The 15944-nt window shown below is 48.3% G+C and overlaps 5 protein-coding genes across 5 annotated transcripts; 2 read left to right on the forward strand and 3 right to left on the reverse strand.

The window, feature by feature from the left end:
• Positions 1 to 163: 163 nt before the first annotated feature.
• On the forward strand, positions 164 to 1074 carry FSST1_003178 (proteasome core particle subunit beta 2; the record flags this gene model as incomplete). Its single annotated transcript, XM_083229234.1, has 2 exons — positions 164 to 289; positions 388 to 1074. The coding sequence occupies 2 exons, from the start codon at positions 164 to 166 to the stop codon at positions 1072 to 1074; spliced, it is 813 nt and encodes a 270-aa protein (XP_083086608.1).
• Positions 1075 to 1620: 546 nt separating this feature from the next.
• FSST1_003179 (tetratricopeptide repeat protein) lies at positions 1621 to 3925 on the reverse strand (the record flags this gene model as incomplete). Its single annotated transcript, XM_083229236.1, has 3 exons — positions 1621 to 1732; positions 1783 to 1921; positions 1972 to 3925. The coding sequence occupies 3 exons, from the start codon at positions 3923 to 3925 to the stop codon at positions 1621 to 1623; spliced, it is 2205 nt and encodes a 734-aa protein (XP_083086609.1).
• Positions 3926 to 8178: 4253 nt separating this feature from the next.
• Positions 8179 to 9627, reverse strand: FSST1_003180 (retrograde cargo receptor ERV46; the record flags this gene model as incomplete). Its single annotated transcript, XM_083229237.1, has 3 exons — positions 8179 to 8352; positions 8406 to 9358; positions 9435 to 9627. 3 exons carry the CDS (start codon positions 9625 to 9627, stop codon positions 8179 to 8181), a joined length of 1320 nt encoding a protein of 439 aa, XP_083086610.1.
• A 1534-nt stretch (positions 9628 to 11161) lies between these two features.
• On the forward strand, positions 11162 to 12100 carry FSST1_003181 (hinge domain of cleavage stimulation factor subunit 2-domain-containing protein; the record flags this gene model as incomplete). The annotated part of the gene is made up of 2 exons (XM_083229238.1): positions 11162 to 11213; positions 11268 to 12100. 2 exons carry the CDS (start codon positions 11162 to 11164, stop codon positions 12098 to 12100), a joined length of 885 nt encoding a protein of 294 aa, XP_083086611.1.
• A 588-nt stretch (positions 12101 to 12688) lies between these two features.
• Positions 12689 to 15292, reverse strand: FSST1_003182 (magnesium transporter CorA family protein; the record flags this gene model as incomplete). The annotated part of the gene is made up of 3 exons (XM_083229239.1): positions 12689 to 12965; positions 13014 to 14930; positions 14985 to 15292. 3 exons carry the CDS (start codon positions 15290 to 15292, stop codon positions 12689 to 12691), a joined length of 2502 nt encoding a protein of 833 aa, XP_083086612.1.
• Positions 15293 to 15944: the final 652 nt, after the last annotated feature.

Raw genomic sequence — 15944 nt, forward strand, 5'->3', positions numbered from 1 at the left:
ACCTCACTCCGTCTCGCCTCTTTCCTACGACCACCGACATCCCCACCACAAGCGATACCTCAAGCGATCCCACCATTGTTTTGCGATATCTTGTTATCCTATTGGGATCAGTGCTACATATCAGCTTCGACATCTCGAATTGGGGAATCATAGGTCTTACAAAATGCCTGGCTTCGACTTCTCCAACTACAACCGCAATGCGGCTCTCCACGCTCGAGGTGTGCCTCTCCCCAAGGCCACCAGCACCGGAACAACTATCGTAGGATGCATATTCGATGGTGGTGTCGTGGTAAGTTGCATCCTTCACCCTCTGCAGGCAGCCTTTGAAGCCTAAACGGAGCCATCACCATCCGATTCGAAGATGAATATTGACACCTGTATCAATAGATTGCCGCCGATACTCGAGCCACATCCGGTCCCATCGTCGCCGACAAGAACTGTGAGAAGCTTCACTACATTTCCCCTCAGATTTGGTGCGCTGGTGCCGGTACAGCCGCCGATACTGAGTTCACCACCGCCCTTATCTCTTCTCAGCTCGAGCTGCACTCCCTATCCACAGGCCGCAAGCCCCGCGTCGTCACCTGCATGACCCTTTTGAAGCAGCACCTTTTCCGCTACCAGGGTCACATTGGTGCCTACCTTGTTGTTGCTGGTGTCGACCCTACCGGCACTCACCTGTTCACTGTCCATGCTCACGGTAGCACGGACAAGCTTCCTTATGTCACCATGGGAAGTGGTAGCTTGGCAGCCATGAGTGTGTTCGAGACGCAGTGGAAGCCTGATCTCAGCCAAGAGGATGCTGTCAAGCTGGCCAGCGATGCCATCTTGGCTGGTGTATGGAACGATTTGGGCTCCGGTTCAAATGTCGACGTCGCTATCATCACCAGCGACAAAACAACACTCAAGAGAAACTACATCACGCCTAACCAGAAGGAGCCTAAGCTTCAGAGTTACCGATTCCCCAAGGGCACGACAGCGGTGCTGAACGAGAAGATTATCAAGAAGGAGGAGATCAAGCGATACATTACGGTGGAAGACGTGCCTGTCCCGGAGACAATGGATGTTGACACTTAGGCACGTTACGGCAGAACGGGACCTTAACGACCGATTTTGCCCAAACCTACATAGCTGTGGCTGATGAGGTAGTAAAGCAGTAAAGTATTTCCAATAATATTAGGGAAAGAGTGCAGGTATCTGCGACACCATTTGATGTCTTTGTCTCGTCTACTTCCTATATGTGCAGTGCATTCTGTAAGAACTCTCAGAAGAGAGCAGACAGCCGTCGTACTATTTACATAAAGCAGCGGTGTCTTGCCTGAATCAGGCAGAAATAAGTAATCCATGAACCCCTTGTAGGGGAACACATGCGTTGAAGAAAAGATAATAATAAAAAACACGTCTTTAGAGGTTGACGTTGTACACGGAACTCAATCCAGTTCCTTTTGCCTGACCCGGCGTTTGCTCTGAGCAATCACTGCAGGAAGCATAAGAATATTTCCTCCCTAGACCCCATGAAACCCCCGATCAATGGAAAACCAGTCAAAACTCCGATTAAATGGGTATGTCGAAGATGTCATCATTATCGTAGTAAGCGTGTCACTGAAGCTGTTGCCCTCGGGCTCACTTCCGTCCAAACATAGCTCTGGTGCGGGACTTGCTCCTGGCCTTCTTTTTGTCCTTCTTGGACGTGGTAGACTCGTTGTCGTCGTCGTCGTATTTAGCCTTGTGGATCCTAGTTCATGTCAGCATGTGTGTTATGGGAGATAATCCATCCAAACTTACCAACTGTTCCCAACCATGCTCATACCCTTGGCTTCAGCCATGCGATAAAACTTGGCACTCTTTTTAAGGTTCTTCTTGCAGCCAACACCCTGAGCATAACAGAAACCAGCTTCAGCTAGCGCATCGACATCGCCCCAGTCTAGGATCTTGGTTAATACGTGGCTTTCTAAAATCATAAGTTCAACTTACTACCGGCGATCTCGAAGCACCGCAGAGCCAGAGACTTGTCCTGCTCGATTCCCCAACCATTCATATGGCTCACGCCCAACTCGTAAATACTCAACGCAAATTGGGCTTTTCGGGTTCTTCGTTCTATCACATCGACATGCTTGCCTTCCTTTACATGGCTCTCATCATCTGCGATCTCGACGCTAGCGTATTCGGCAGCTTTTCGTAGCCATTCCACTCCCTCTTTCTGGTTTGCGCGCATGCCCCATCCATGCCGGCAAGCCAGGGCGTAGAGAAGCATGGCGGTTGGGTCATTCAAACGAGCTGCATAACGAAGGTGGTATGTCGATTCCTTTAGATCTCCGCTCTCGTGACATGCGATTCCCTTTGCCAGGTGCTCTTCTGCAGACATCTCTGAGGCAGTGGGTGCTGTTGAGCGAGCTGTGGGTGGTGGTCGGATCGTGCTTGCTGTATCATCGGTAGCTATTGAGAGAGGAGTGCGATCTCGGCCGCGGCCGCGGCCTCGCGGTACATCTTCCGAAGCTCGCGATTGCTCAACTGATCTACCCGGCGTTGGAGATAGGTCTGGCATGGGAGGCGGTATTGTCTCTGACTGGACCTTTCTCAACTCTGTTAAATCCTTCGGCAATGGACTACCTGTGGCCAAGGAATTGCCTGGTACGATATCGGCTGAAGAACTGGAAGGTCGGGTTGGGGGTGAGGGAGGAGGAGCATTTTCGAATCTGTGACCACTCGGGGGAGCCATATCCTGTTGCCAATTGAGGGGTACCTGCGCAGCATCCTCGTCGGATTCTCCTCGCTGGATAGCTTTGCCTCGTGGGAGTGTGAACTTGGAGTAAATATAGGACGTTGCGCCCTTGTCTTCGGTCTGTTGGTCAAGGAAGGCCTCACTATGCATGCTCACTGGTGTATGAGCCGATTCATCAGCCAATATGAACGACGGTTGGCTATCAGAGGAAGCTTGTCTCAGGGGTGGCTCCATACCAGGCGTGCCAGATCTGCTCATGGGTCTTGAGAAGTTGAAGGATGGCCGAGGAAGGGCAGAAGATTCAGATCCAATGGATGGTGATCGTCGATAAGAACCAATTGCTGGTGATGCCATTGCACTTGCAGAAGACATCTTTCGTGGGGGCAATGAGTGGAAAGAGCCCGTCATGTTATGGTCCTCCTCAGAAGGTATCGCTGGAGATGAAACATTGCTAACTCCACGTCTTCTTTGAGGGAACATATTTTGAGGCGGCGCAAGTCCAAGATCGTCAAACACGTGCATTTTCGGCTTCTCTGGTGAGCCTGCGATCGAGCCGCTAATTGAGCCGCTGGGTCGTCGGGCGGAGAGCAGTGAAGCATTGTCTTCTTTCCGAGATGGAGATGATTCGAGTCGCCTGTCGGACTGTGACCGTGTGTCACTAAGTAAAGATGGCGATCGTTCCGTTCTAGCGCCATAAATTGAGCTTGCCTCGTCGATATGATCAAGTACTCGTCCTCTAGATGGTGCTCGAGGGGGGATCGCAGGAACTTCAGCATCGGGAGTAGGCGGTATCCGACTCATTCGCGGGTGCATCGACACGGGACGCTCAGCTTCGTCTGAGAAGGCATCTTCCACCTCTGTCCTCTGTCCAAAGCCCGAGGGCTGCTGTAAAGGAGGGTGATCGCCAGCTTCGGAGCCCGAGTCTTGTGACAAAGAGCGAAAGTAATCTGAACGTCCCTGAACAATTAAAGGACTCTCAGTGGTCAGGGGAGGTAGGCGGCTCATTCGATTGCCGTCCTTGGCGCTCTCTTGTAATTGCCTTGCAAGCAATCGACTCTGCAAAGCAAAGGCGTCCAAAGGAGACAACTCGGGAGGGATTTCACCTGCAACATGGAGACGAGGTGAGCGCAAGGGCTTCGAGACTGTAGAAAGGTTTGATTGTGAGGAGTCCGATCGCAAATCCAGCAAAGAAGGCCGTGACGCCATGATGGTCGTTTTGAAGGTCAAGTCCAACTATCGATGACTGTTTCCATGCAGAATATGGACTGAACAACACAGTGAGAGTACGAAGGCACACGCTTCCAATTATTCCAGCTCAATCTCAGGGATTTAAAGTTGCTCAACCAAATTAGCCGGTTATGTTTGCACTTGGACGCTCGGATGGACCAAGTTGGCGCGAATGCTATGTGAGAGGCGAAGAACGAGTGGTGATCTAGGTGAAATCCGAGGGCAGGAACATGGATAGATGAGAAATAGTCCTGCTATGGATGCTGGTAAAAAAAAAAAAAAAAAAGATAAAAAATAATGCGCGATGGCTGGTGACAAGATGTTAAGAATGACGGCGAGTCGAGGGCGAGACAACAGCCAAGGAGCGATCGGCGGCGGAGAGTGATCTTGCGCGGGCCGCGCTATGCGATATGTGGTACGGAGATGTGTCGATGGAACAAAGTTGAAACAGGCAAGAGAGCCAGGAGTCCAAGATGTAAGTCGGCGACGGAAATACAAGAAGGAGGGAGATGATGTAGTAGGATCGGCAGCCAAGCGAGCAATGTCTTTGGTGTATATACTTGGGGATGCTTGTGCTGTGCTAATTGCGCTACGGTAGGTGTTGTTGATGGCAGCGATGGAATTGTCAACGCTGAATGACGTTGCGCTGATACTGCAGGTGAGGTCGGTTGAGAATTGGACGCAAAACAAAAGGGAGCACCAGGAGAAGAAAAAGGCGCAAGCGTAGGCGAGCGCAAATGAGTATGTGAATGACAGTTAAAAACAATGTACAAATGTTAGTGACGAACAATGGATGGCGACTTTGTCTTGGATGAGAAGTAGGTATGGACGGTACTGCTACAGGTAAAGTTGGGTGGGAGGTAGTGGAGGTTTAAGGTCCCATGAGGCCCAGACTAGGCCCTGCCCCAAGTGAAAGTAGCCCATAACAAGGCCCCAGGCCCCCAAGGGACCTAGAAGGAGCTAATTTACGTGCCCTGTGTGGCTTTATTAGGCATACGTTATAGTACAGACGATTGATGGGACAAGAGTGGATGCTAATACCCAGGTCATGAAATGGATCACCGAATGGATCCAGTCCTTTTGGGTTCCCTTTTTTTTTTCCAGAATGGATCCATGTATGCATGCATGGGTCATGGATAGATGGATGGACAGACTCATTTTGTATGTGTGGACGGCATATGAATGGATAACTTACAATAGACAGACAGGTAAAAAAGAAAAAAAAAAAAAAAAAAAAGACGTCAAAGTGTACTCCATACGACACAACAAAAGGCATGGTTGCTGTTTTAGAGACAAAGCACTGCCTAGGTTGATCAAAACTACATACTCCGTACATCCATGTGAAAGGTAAATTTGAGTTGCACAGCATATGACCATGGCCGAAATAAGGATGGATGCCCCTTACTGCAGTGCACCACACCCATGCCTCGTTTACACGATCCAATCTGATACCCATGATAGGATCAATCTACCACGATAGTCTCGCAAATGTATGTCTTCTATCAAAGCACCAGAAACCCCCTCTTTCTACGGCAGTCTGTGCTCATGATGTGCCGAATCCTTACATACCTCTCGCCACTTCATACGTACATAGGTGAGATCCTTCCTCTCAGCCTCAGTATCGTATCTGAGGTTGGAAAGCTTGAATACGAGCACGTACAAGTGATCTGATATCTCATTCCCCGCTTCGGCGTACACTACATGCACAACGTCCAAGTCTAACTTAATTCCTCCGAAACTAAATAAACTTGTCCAAACTGGACCGTTAGTGGCCAAAAGGGGCGTTCAATTGCATATGTATCTTATCAGCATGTTTGTGTGATGCGCCTCTTTTTGTTTTGACAGCCCCAAGACGGAGACACAACCTCTTCAAGGTAGGTAAGTCCTTCATTAGTTACCCTGAGCCAGAAATTAGATTAGGTATTTACTGTATTAAGGTGCTTTGCTTGAAAGGGTAGCTAGGTAGTAGCTATCTCATACCTGGTTAATAGTCACTTGCATCTAATCTCGTTGCTTCGAGTAGCAACCGCGGTAACAATAACAAGACATTCATTTCTCAATTGTTCTGAATCTTTGCATGATATTATGTGCATTGTTTCAAGAAGACCTATAACTCTCTAGCCTGTCAAAACCTTGTTTCTTGTAATTTCTAGTGACGCTTCGACCCTATCATACCTATGTCATGGTCCTTGTTTCCAACATGTCAATGCTATCAAAACACAACATCAAAACACACTGCGAACAAGACAAGACGCCAGCCAGGGGCTCCTTCAAAAGACCCCACCAATCCGAAGCCACTTCCCCTGGTACGTTATCCTTCAAGGGACCAATTCGGTTGTAGCCACAACGCCTCGGTCTGGGGAAACCTCAATGAAATGTGTGCAGTACATACTATTAGCAGACTCACTACTGGATTCCACCGTAATTAATGACGAAAGCTGATACCTATTGGATCCCACTATTCACGATTTAAATCACCACCTGCGAAGCCCTCGTGACTGACCACTAAGCACTAATGAGATTCTCAGCCTCACCTGGTGATTTAAAGCAAGCAAACAAAATTGAATCAGACCCTTGGATGATTGATACACTGTGATAGCAGTAGTGGTATCAACCATGGTTCCCTTACACATCTGTTGGTTCGACGAACCGAATTATTATCTTCAAGACCCCTTCAGGTGGTCCAGAATGTAATTCTTGTCTCATCGAATATGGGTCCCAGATTCACAGTTGAGCTCTAGACTAAGTTTTACGGATGCTCACTAACATCCCTCCACCTCTAAGCTAAAGCATGACTATATTTTCTCCGCCCAAGGGTCAACCCTTTTTTTAGCAACCCATGTGCTGCGCCAGTCCAAGTGAACCAACCAATACAGGCGAGTAGGGGACCACAAGGCAAATTAAACTGGTGCACGCGTGTTCATCCAGACTTTCCACATGGACTCAGACGCGTATGTATATCTCCATTCTCCTCTGAGGCTGGCTGGACTAATAAAGTGCACTGACTTTGATTTCCTTGCTGGATCGAGATGTCAACGTCAACGTCAACGTCAACGTCAAGCCATCGTGCTACACACCTGTTTTTTGTTCTTTGCCACAGAGAAACAAGCATGCAAGGGCCATTCTAACAGTTTCTGGCGTATTATAATCCAGATTCGTTCATTATTGCGTGTGGCTACGGTTTCACCACTGCAATGACTGGTCGCATTCTACTCTGTACATCGGGTGTAAACACAAGTGGATTCGTTGGACCTCTAGAGATTTGACTATCTAATAACTGGTCTAGTACTCTTTGGTAATTTACCTTGTGACATCTGGATGAAGGATGAAGGATGATGGGATGACTTGCTGAACCAATCACGTATTCTATCTTCCCAATCAATCTCAACTACAGACACCAACTAACACAAGCAGAACAGCGATGTTCCAATTGACATGTTACACGTATTCTCTGTAAGCATTCGCATCTCATTGTACTCCTAGACTCTTCGGTGGTGACTCCGATGGTTGAAAATCTTCAACATCGCTTAACTACTCATCTAGGCCTGTCCATGACTGTATCCTCATTGTCGTTCTTCGCTCCGCCAATAAGTATCATGAACCCGGCCAGTTCATGCATCAAATACAATGGCACTTCGCTTCGTCCCTGGCTGTATCCATTACTTGCGCACGGTCAATTTAGCAACTCGTCACTAATCTCCGTGCTCACATTTTCTGACAGGCACAAAGCCAGTAAAGATCGACTTCAAGGGTACCACCATCTTCCGGTATTAACAAAAAAGAATTGTTCCAGCCAAGCTTATGAGCCTTCCCCATCCTCATGATGCCGATTCTGCAGATCCCAATCAACGTTTCCTTGTCAAACCGTTGGAAACTCGTAAGCCATGTGCTATAAGCAGACTAGTAAGGTCTTTTTTCATGTAGGTAATCCTCTCATGAGACATTCAGACCCATGTCAAACATGCTTCATATCAACTTCAATTGAGTTTTCCCTATGCTACAACTTATATGCTTATGCAAAAACGCAGTTTCTTATCATTTGCAATGCTGCTCAAAATCACAACTAACCCAGAACGCCTACCCTGCCAACGCATATAGCAGTGGACTTTTGGGATGTCTACATAGTAGGTAGGTAGGCATACTGGCCTCTACCAATGACATCTTGGCCAAAACCTATCTGCCGAACCAGGCTTTCTCTTCTCTATTTCTTCCAAGACATATCCCAACACTGCTTACATGTCCTTGGATCGCATCTTCTTGAGACGTGCCGCACCTTCAAACAAGCCTCGGTCGACAGCAGCAGCCACGGTCAGAGTTCCACCGACAATGGCGCAAAGTCCAGCAAGGAAACCACTGAAAGTCTTGGCCTTTTCCTCACGGTTAACAACCTTCATGGGCGAGATATCCTAAGTCGAGTGTTAGTTTTTCAGATTGCCAACCAATGCGGTATTGTACTTACGTAGGAGAAAAAGACACCTGGAATACCGCCACTGGTGTGCTGGCGCTCTGCGTGACCCTCAGCAGCATCGTTACCACCTGCCAGGCTTCGTCTGTGGCTGGTCACGGAGTACTGGTGAGTCTCGACACTGCCATCCTCGGCATAGCCAAAGGCACCAAGGCCGGCGTTGTCTTCCTGCAGGAGACCGGCGATCTTAATGCCCTTGTTATCCCAACCAAGAGGAAGATATGAAGTTGGCACAATCTTGACAAAGTACATAAAGTTGTAGTTGGGGTCATGGGTCTCCTGGGTAGTGTCATCGAGAGGGTTCTGGTGGTGGTTGGTCCAGAGCGTGTTCTTATGGCCGACCTTGCGAGCAATGTGGTCGGGGAGTTGAGGACCGAAACGGAGAGAGTGGACGTGGTGAGTGAAGTCGTGCGAGAAACCCTTGGGGACATCCCAGTAGTTCTTAAGATCGTGAACGTGCATGTTACCGCTGCTGAAACTTCGGCCGGGAGCGAAATGGAAGTTACCAATGACCTTGTTCACGCGTAGACCACCCTCAATGCGGCAGCCCTCCTCACGCTGCGCATCCAGCTTCTCGCCATAGTGCTCGCGCTCACACTGCTCAACACCCTCGCCGCGACCAAAGGCCCACGAGGCCTGAGCATAAGCTTCACGGACTTCGTCACAAGTCTGACAACAGCCTGCCTTTTGACCATTGGCGGGAGATTGAGCACCGTAGCAGCCACCACAGTATGAGGGGTCGAGGTGATGGGCGGCATCGTCGTGAAGTGAGAGGGACTTGGTATCGATAACGGCGCCTCCCTTGCTCTGGGACTGGAGACGGACTTTGTTGACACCGTGCATAACACCGTGCTGTTGCTCGCCAGAGACATCCATGACATCAAGCGTCAATAGCTCGCAGGGCATCTTGGGAAAGGTGATGTTGAGGTGAATCTCCATGCGCTCGCCTACAAGACAAGATGTGTTAGTATTCGATTACAAGTGGCGCATTCATTCCAATGGCAAAGAATGTTTCTTCCATACCTCTTCCCTTATCCACAATCAGCTCAGGATGTATATCGATGCGACGGTACTCTGCCCATTCTCCCCAGGAGAGGAAGAGGACCACCAGCAGCGACACAATCGTGACGATACCACCACTGGTCGTTCGAATTCGCGCTTCATCGACAGTCTTGGTAAAAGCATCAAGCCTTGTAAATCTCGATTTCGGAGGCATGGCGATTTATCTGCGACAGCAAAAAGCCGAGGCGATTGTTGTGTTGAGTTGAGTTGAGAGAGTGTGTCTTGTAGTAGTCGCGGCACCAATCAAAAAGGAGAGGTTATAGTCGCGAGAAGGGAGTGGAAACGGATATACAGATAGGCAATTATCAACTGTAAGAAATGAGAGACAGCATTTGTCTAGTTTCCCTTGTTTGGTTTCGGATCTGCACCTGGCACTCGAGAAATCCGATCGAGCAAAAAGAAAAAGGAAAACACAAGCAAATGCGAGAATAGAATTACAAGAGATGTTGTTTCCTCAAAATGTTAAGGCCACCTTTTTCCAACTGCGGCTGACGTCCTGTTCTAAAACGTAGCTCCGGGGGCGTTTTACAAGGGTCTAGTCCCCTCCGGAATCTATAGGCTAATCCAGGTCAGGTTTGGCGTCTGGGCTTCTGTATCCACTTTCCCACATGAGACACTCTACCAATGGATTGACTTCGTTCATTGCTAAGACATGAGCTGCTGCAAGAACACTTGAAACTTGCAATTCAACTGTCTGGTAGGTAGGTAGTTGTAAGTTCAGGCATTATGAAAGTATCAGAAAGATACTTCTGCTACGCCTGGCTGAGAAAATCAAATGCTGCTGGCTCTAGGCAGCTTTCTTGCAAGACTCATTGTTGTACAGTTGGCCTATAACTCGCTGGTATCAGGCCAAGCAGCATTCACCTTTCTCAGCCAGGTATAACAGAAACATATCTTTCTGACACTTTCATGATGATAAATCAATGGTCATTAAGAACTTTAATAAAATTAAAAAGGCCTAGGCAAAGGCATAAGAAGCTAAAGATATAACTAAAAACTAATATACTTTAAAAGTAAATACTTTTTTTACTTTTACTTACTTAAATGCTAACCCTGCCTTACGGTATCAGAAAAATCGACTGCTGGAAGCATAAGAGATGAAATTAGTAGGTCACTTTATGATCCTTGGGCTATAGTTTTTAGACTACTTATTTTTATACCCTAAGACTAGGAGGCCATTTTTTCTGCTACCCAGTAGACCTGCTGCCTTAGTCACTGAACTCTATCAAAAAGAAGGTTCTGTGAGTTGGAATACGCAGAACAGCACCTGCTTCCTTGCTTACACAGAAGTTCTTTCTTCCTCCTTCACCCTCCTTCAACTCATGAGAACCTATCCTGCGAATACAACTATTAGTAGGGTAATAAAAAATACCTTTTAACTTCTACTCTTTCAGAACAAAGACCAGTGATTCTTGCTTGTGATTGGCTGCGCGAACACCAAGTCTCCACCGAAGCTCTCTGCGCGCATCAGCCTAACGTCGATTTATTGGCAAGGCTGAGAAATTCCATCTTTCTTCCAACTCTGGACAAACTATTGCGACTTGTGATACATTTCGTCTTTCTTCAAGTCACAATACAAAGGACTTTCTCTCAATCATCTTCGCAGTTCTCTAATCCTTACCACGCGCTTATACCCTTTTCCAGTCGTCCCAACGTTAATCTCGTCAATTGCGACGTCTATTCACATCATGTCTACAAGACCACCCTCCCGCGTTGTCTTTGTTGGCAACATTCCCTACGGTATGCCTGCCCCTTTGCGACCGCTCGCGCATTTATTCTAACTCTTGTTTTCAGGTCTCACCGAAGAACAGATTACCGACATCTTCAGCAGCGCCGGCAAGGTCGAGCGTTTCCGCCTCGTCTATGATTCTGAGACTGGCCGCCCTAAGGGTTTTGGCTTCGCAGACTACCCCGATACAGATTCTGCCTCTTCCGCCGTGCGCAACCTGAACGACTACGAGATCATGGGCAGAAAGCTTCGCGTCGATTTCAGCAACGAGCAAAAGAGCAGTGACGACGACAAGGACCTCAACACGTCCGGCTACAACATGCACACCTCGAACGGTGCCGCTCCCAGCTACAACGCTCAGCCCAGCACGCTTCCTCCTCTGCCCTCTGGCAAGGAACTCCCACCTGGCGTCAGCTGCACCGATGCTATTTCACGAACACTCCAAACCCTACCTCCCGCCCAGCTTCTCGACATCCTTTCGCAAATGAAGACTCTTGCGAGCAACGATCCGCAGCGGGCCAACGAGCTTCTCCAACAAGCACCACAACTGGGATACGCTGTATTCCAAGCTCTGCTCCTCATGGGTCTCGTGTCGCCTGAGGCGATTCAGTCCGTGGTTGAGCCAGGAGCGCCGCCTCCTGCTTCTTTCCCTCCTGCTCCTATGCCTGGCTTCCCTGGTGTGAGTAACACTCCACCAGTGGTTGCCATGCCATACCAAGCACCCCCTCAACAATACTCTGCTCCTGCTCCTCCTGCGGCTGCTAATGCCCCGCCAGATCAGGAAGCTTTGATGCGTGCAGTGATGGAGCTCCCTCAGGCTCAGATTGATTTGCTTCCCGAGGCAGAGAGGCAGCAGATCCTAGCTCTCCGAGCTCAGTTTGGTGGACAGCGGAGGTAAAATTATACCTAGGTCGGCATTTGGGAGGCGTTACGGCGTATAGTTTTTTAGTAATTCAAAACAATATCATTCTAACTATACTGGTCTCATTGTAAAACCACATTGTGATAGAAATGTTGTTGTGGAAAGATGATTTGCGAGCTTTGATCACGAGTGTAGGGTGGGCAGATACTTTGATTTGTATTTGCGTTTCGATGTATCTTAATAAATAGCTATTCTTAATGAAAGCCCAATCAAAAACTATGCAAAACACCACACAGAGAAAAGGATTAAATTTATAAAAGTGACATCACGTTCTTAGCTCGAGGCAATTTTGTACCTGACTATACCAACGCAACAAAAACTCCCAACCAGCCTGAGCCCGTCTATCAACGCAAGAAACTATGTTGCTTAGAAGAAATGAAAACTCCAAACCAATATTCGTTTCCTAGTATAAAACCCTCCAATACCAATAATAAAAAGAGAAAGAAATGGAGCTGCAAGTTTGCTGTATACCTTGCCGCTGTTCCTGAACATAGAACGTAATGATTTATGTACTCAGCTTTGCCCTTATTCTCATACCTTACTGCCTTAGAAAAGTACCTCGCATTAAACAATGTTGTATACCCTTTTGGCGATCATAAAACATGCAAAACCAAAGAACAGTAGACCAGCAGTGATCCAGAAGAACCACTGGAGATCTCCTTCATACTCTTGGCCTGGTACCCACACGTTCATACCCCACAAACCAGTGATGATGTTCATGGGCAGTACGATTGTTCCAAGAACAGTGAGTTTTCCGAGAACATCGGCTGTCTGCTCTTGACGCTCGTTCATGCGTATATTGATCTGGGCGAGGTAGTTGCCGTGGGAGCGGGCAAGAATTCTGAGAACGTTAGTGGATGTCTGTTATGAGTGAGGAGAGTCAACTTACTTCTCATAATGACCAAGATTGGCAGTCATGGTAACAATATGATCCTGGATATCGCCCAGATATAGGCCAATCTCGGAACGTGGCGCAACATCCCATCGCTCGTTGCAACGCTTGGCAAATCCCTTGATAACATCTGCCTTGTTGCCCAACAGTCTGTATAGCTTCATCACCTTCTTTCTGCACTCTCCCACCTGTTGAAGCATATCTACACTTGAATCCGAGGCTGCCATAGCATCATCGTTTTTGGAAGACTCCTCGTTAAGTCTCTTATCAGCAGACGAGTGCAACCTCAGGATAGCATCATCAATGTCGTCAACTTCGGTCTCGATCTTCTCGATCAGAGGGGCAAAGACGTCGGTAATGTCGTCAATAATAGCGTATGAAATCCAATCTGAGGAAAGGATCAGGTAGTCTTTCAGTTGCCGGATTCTGCGACGGACGTTGGCAGGATGTGGTGTCCTCGAGAAATGGAAACTGATAACTCCTTCACGGAAGACCACAACGTACATGTCTACAGGCTCAAGAAAGTTATTCGTGTTTTCGTCCTGATCGAACGACCGATAGTTGACAAAGTAATAATGACGGAAGAGCTCAACTTTCTCGCGAGCTTCCTGGAGCATGATATCCTCCGCAGTGAGCGGGTGAATGCCAAAGGTTTTGGATATGACCTTCATCTCAGCCTCGGTTGGACAGAGGACGTCGAGCCACCAGACTGGTCGCTCGCCGTATCTGATCATCTTTTCATTTGAGCCACCTTCGGCGTTTTGAGAGGTACGTGCAGTTTCATCTGCGGATCTCCGACCGGTGGGCGTAGCATTGCCAGACTCACTTCTCGAGACTACATGTGCCAAAGGATCTTTGAGGGGCGATATAGTTCCCTCGCGTTGTTCGTGACTATCATGGACAGTCGATAGAGATGGTTGACGTGTATGAACCTTTGAGTTGCCTTCCGTGCTAAGGTTATGGAGCTTCGTCGGTAGAATAGGCTCAACCTCTTCATCGTCAGATTCGTCATCTGAGAGCACTCGAGGATCTGGAACAAAAAGTTCACGGAATCCACCCCCAGGTTGAACCAGCTCAGAAATAGTCTGACTGTGAACTGTGCTCTGGAACTCCTCGTTGAAGTATGTGAACCGATAAGGTGACTCTTCGACCGCCTCATAAAATTGACCTTTACGTAGTGGTCGCAGACGCCCATTGATGAGCTGCGGCTCGGTGATACGCTTTACCCGACGCTCTTCCGTTCGGTCCTCCTTCTCCATGGAGCTCCACTCCTCTAGAACGGACAGGTCAGGCCATTGACCACGACGGCGACGCGTTCGATATTGGCGGTGCTCATGAGCCTGCGACTGCGTATCGTCGTCACCCATCTCCGACATGCCAGGGACAGGGAAGCACACATCCTGCTCAGCCTCTGTTGCCATCCTACGGCCCATATCAGGGCGACCATCCCGCATGTCGTCCATATCAGAGAGGCAGTCGATCTCGCCCACCAAACGGTGGGGAGAGTCGTCACGATCACCAAGCCCGTCCCGTATCATAACATCGCCCAAGCTGAGCTCTATGCGATCAGCGGTGCCAAATGTAGGCGAGCCAGGCATCGAGGGAGGGGCGTTGACATCGTAGTTTGCGCCGGACGAGGTTCCTAGGCGCGTTGTTGATGATTTATTCGATGGGCGACGGCTTCTCGTCCGGTTCGATCTTGCATCACTTGCACCGTAGCCAGAAATTATAGATTCGCCGAGCAAAGGAGCGTTTTCCTCCCATTGTGTATGGTCCTGGTGCTCTTCCTCGGCAGAGACTGCTGGTATCGATCGCAGGCGGTTGCCAGCGGAACTTGCAAAGGGCGACGACACTGACATACCACCAGGAGGTGGTGCAGTAGATGTTCGTCTGGGGCGCAAGGGCTGATGATCTCTGTTTCAATGTTAGGTGATTGTCAAAACAATTGTCCATATGGGGAAAACTTACCGATGATCCAACAATGCTTCACTGTCGATACTGGTATTGCTTAGGTTTGCGCGGGGGAGATTAAAGAAACCCTCTCCTGTGGCTTGACGAGCCTCATCGTGGTCATCATCATCGTCCATCGCCGCAAAACTCTTTCTGCGCGTTCTCTTCTTCCTACCGCCGCGATGCCCCTTCCTCTTCTTAGCTGGCTTGGATACGTTGGAGTTATTCGACGATTCAGGAGCCTGGGACTGGTTCGCATCTGAGGTAGGAGGGGCGGGCGCGGATTTGCCCGAGTTAGCCAACTCGTTGAAGCGATTGCTCGACATGGTGACAATCGCAGATGGATGGAGATGGTTTGGCAAAGGATGAGAGGAGCAATTCGAGGGCAGGGGAAAAGAAAAGCGACCGCCAAAAGTGTACGTAGTAGTGCGAGGTCTCGCTTGCAGCCGCAAACGCAGAGGTAATGATGTCAGATATCAGAGGTTGACAGGGGATGTACTTTTAGTGCAGTTTGCACTAACATCCAAGTAGCAACCAGGCAACGTTTTGGGTGAGCTCATTCATTCCCATGGTGGAATGAATGGCTCTGAGTCACTTGAATAAAATTGCATGTTTATGGAGTATATATCATGTAAGAAAAGTTTCAATTGCAGTTGTAGAGATGCATTGGCATTTAAAAGTACTTGACCACGTGAGGACAGTCACTTATCAAAGTGTTAATAGAGTCTACAGTGACTCTATTGGACTAATTTTAGCGCATATAAGTTGCAAACAGCGGTCCGCCAATAGTATTTACACGAGGACAAATACCCGCAAAGAATGTGCCTTGAAGTTGGGGTTGGTAGGAGCATAGATCCTTGTCTTTAAATCGGATCATCGAATGTTTCTGTCTGCCAAGATTGAGAATCATTAACGATACACAAATGCACTTAACTACAATCCCAGTATATTTACGAATGTTATATTCGTCAAGGTCTC

This window comes from Fusarium sambucinum, chromosome I (genome assembly GCF_050947815.1).
Source record: "Fusarium sambucinum isolate potato_lamoka chromosome I, whole genome shotgun sequence".
Taxonomy (NCBI): domain Eukaryota; kingdom Fungi; phylum Ascomycota; class Sordariomycetes; order Hypocreales; family Nectriaceae; genus Fusarium; species Fusarium sambucinum.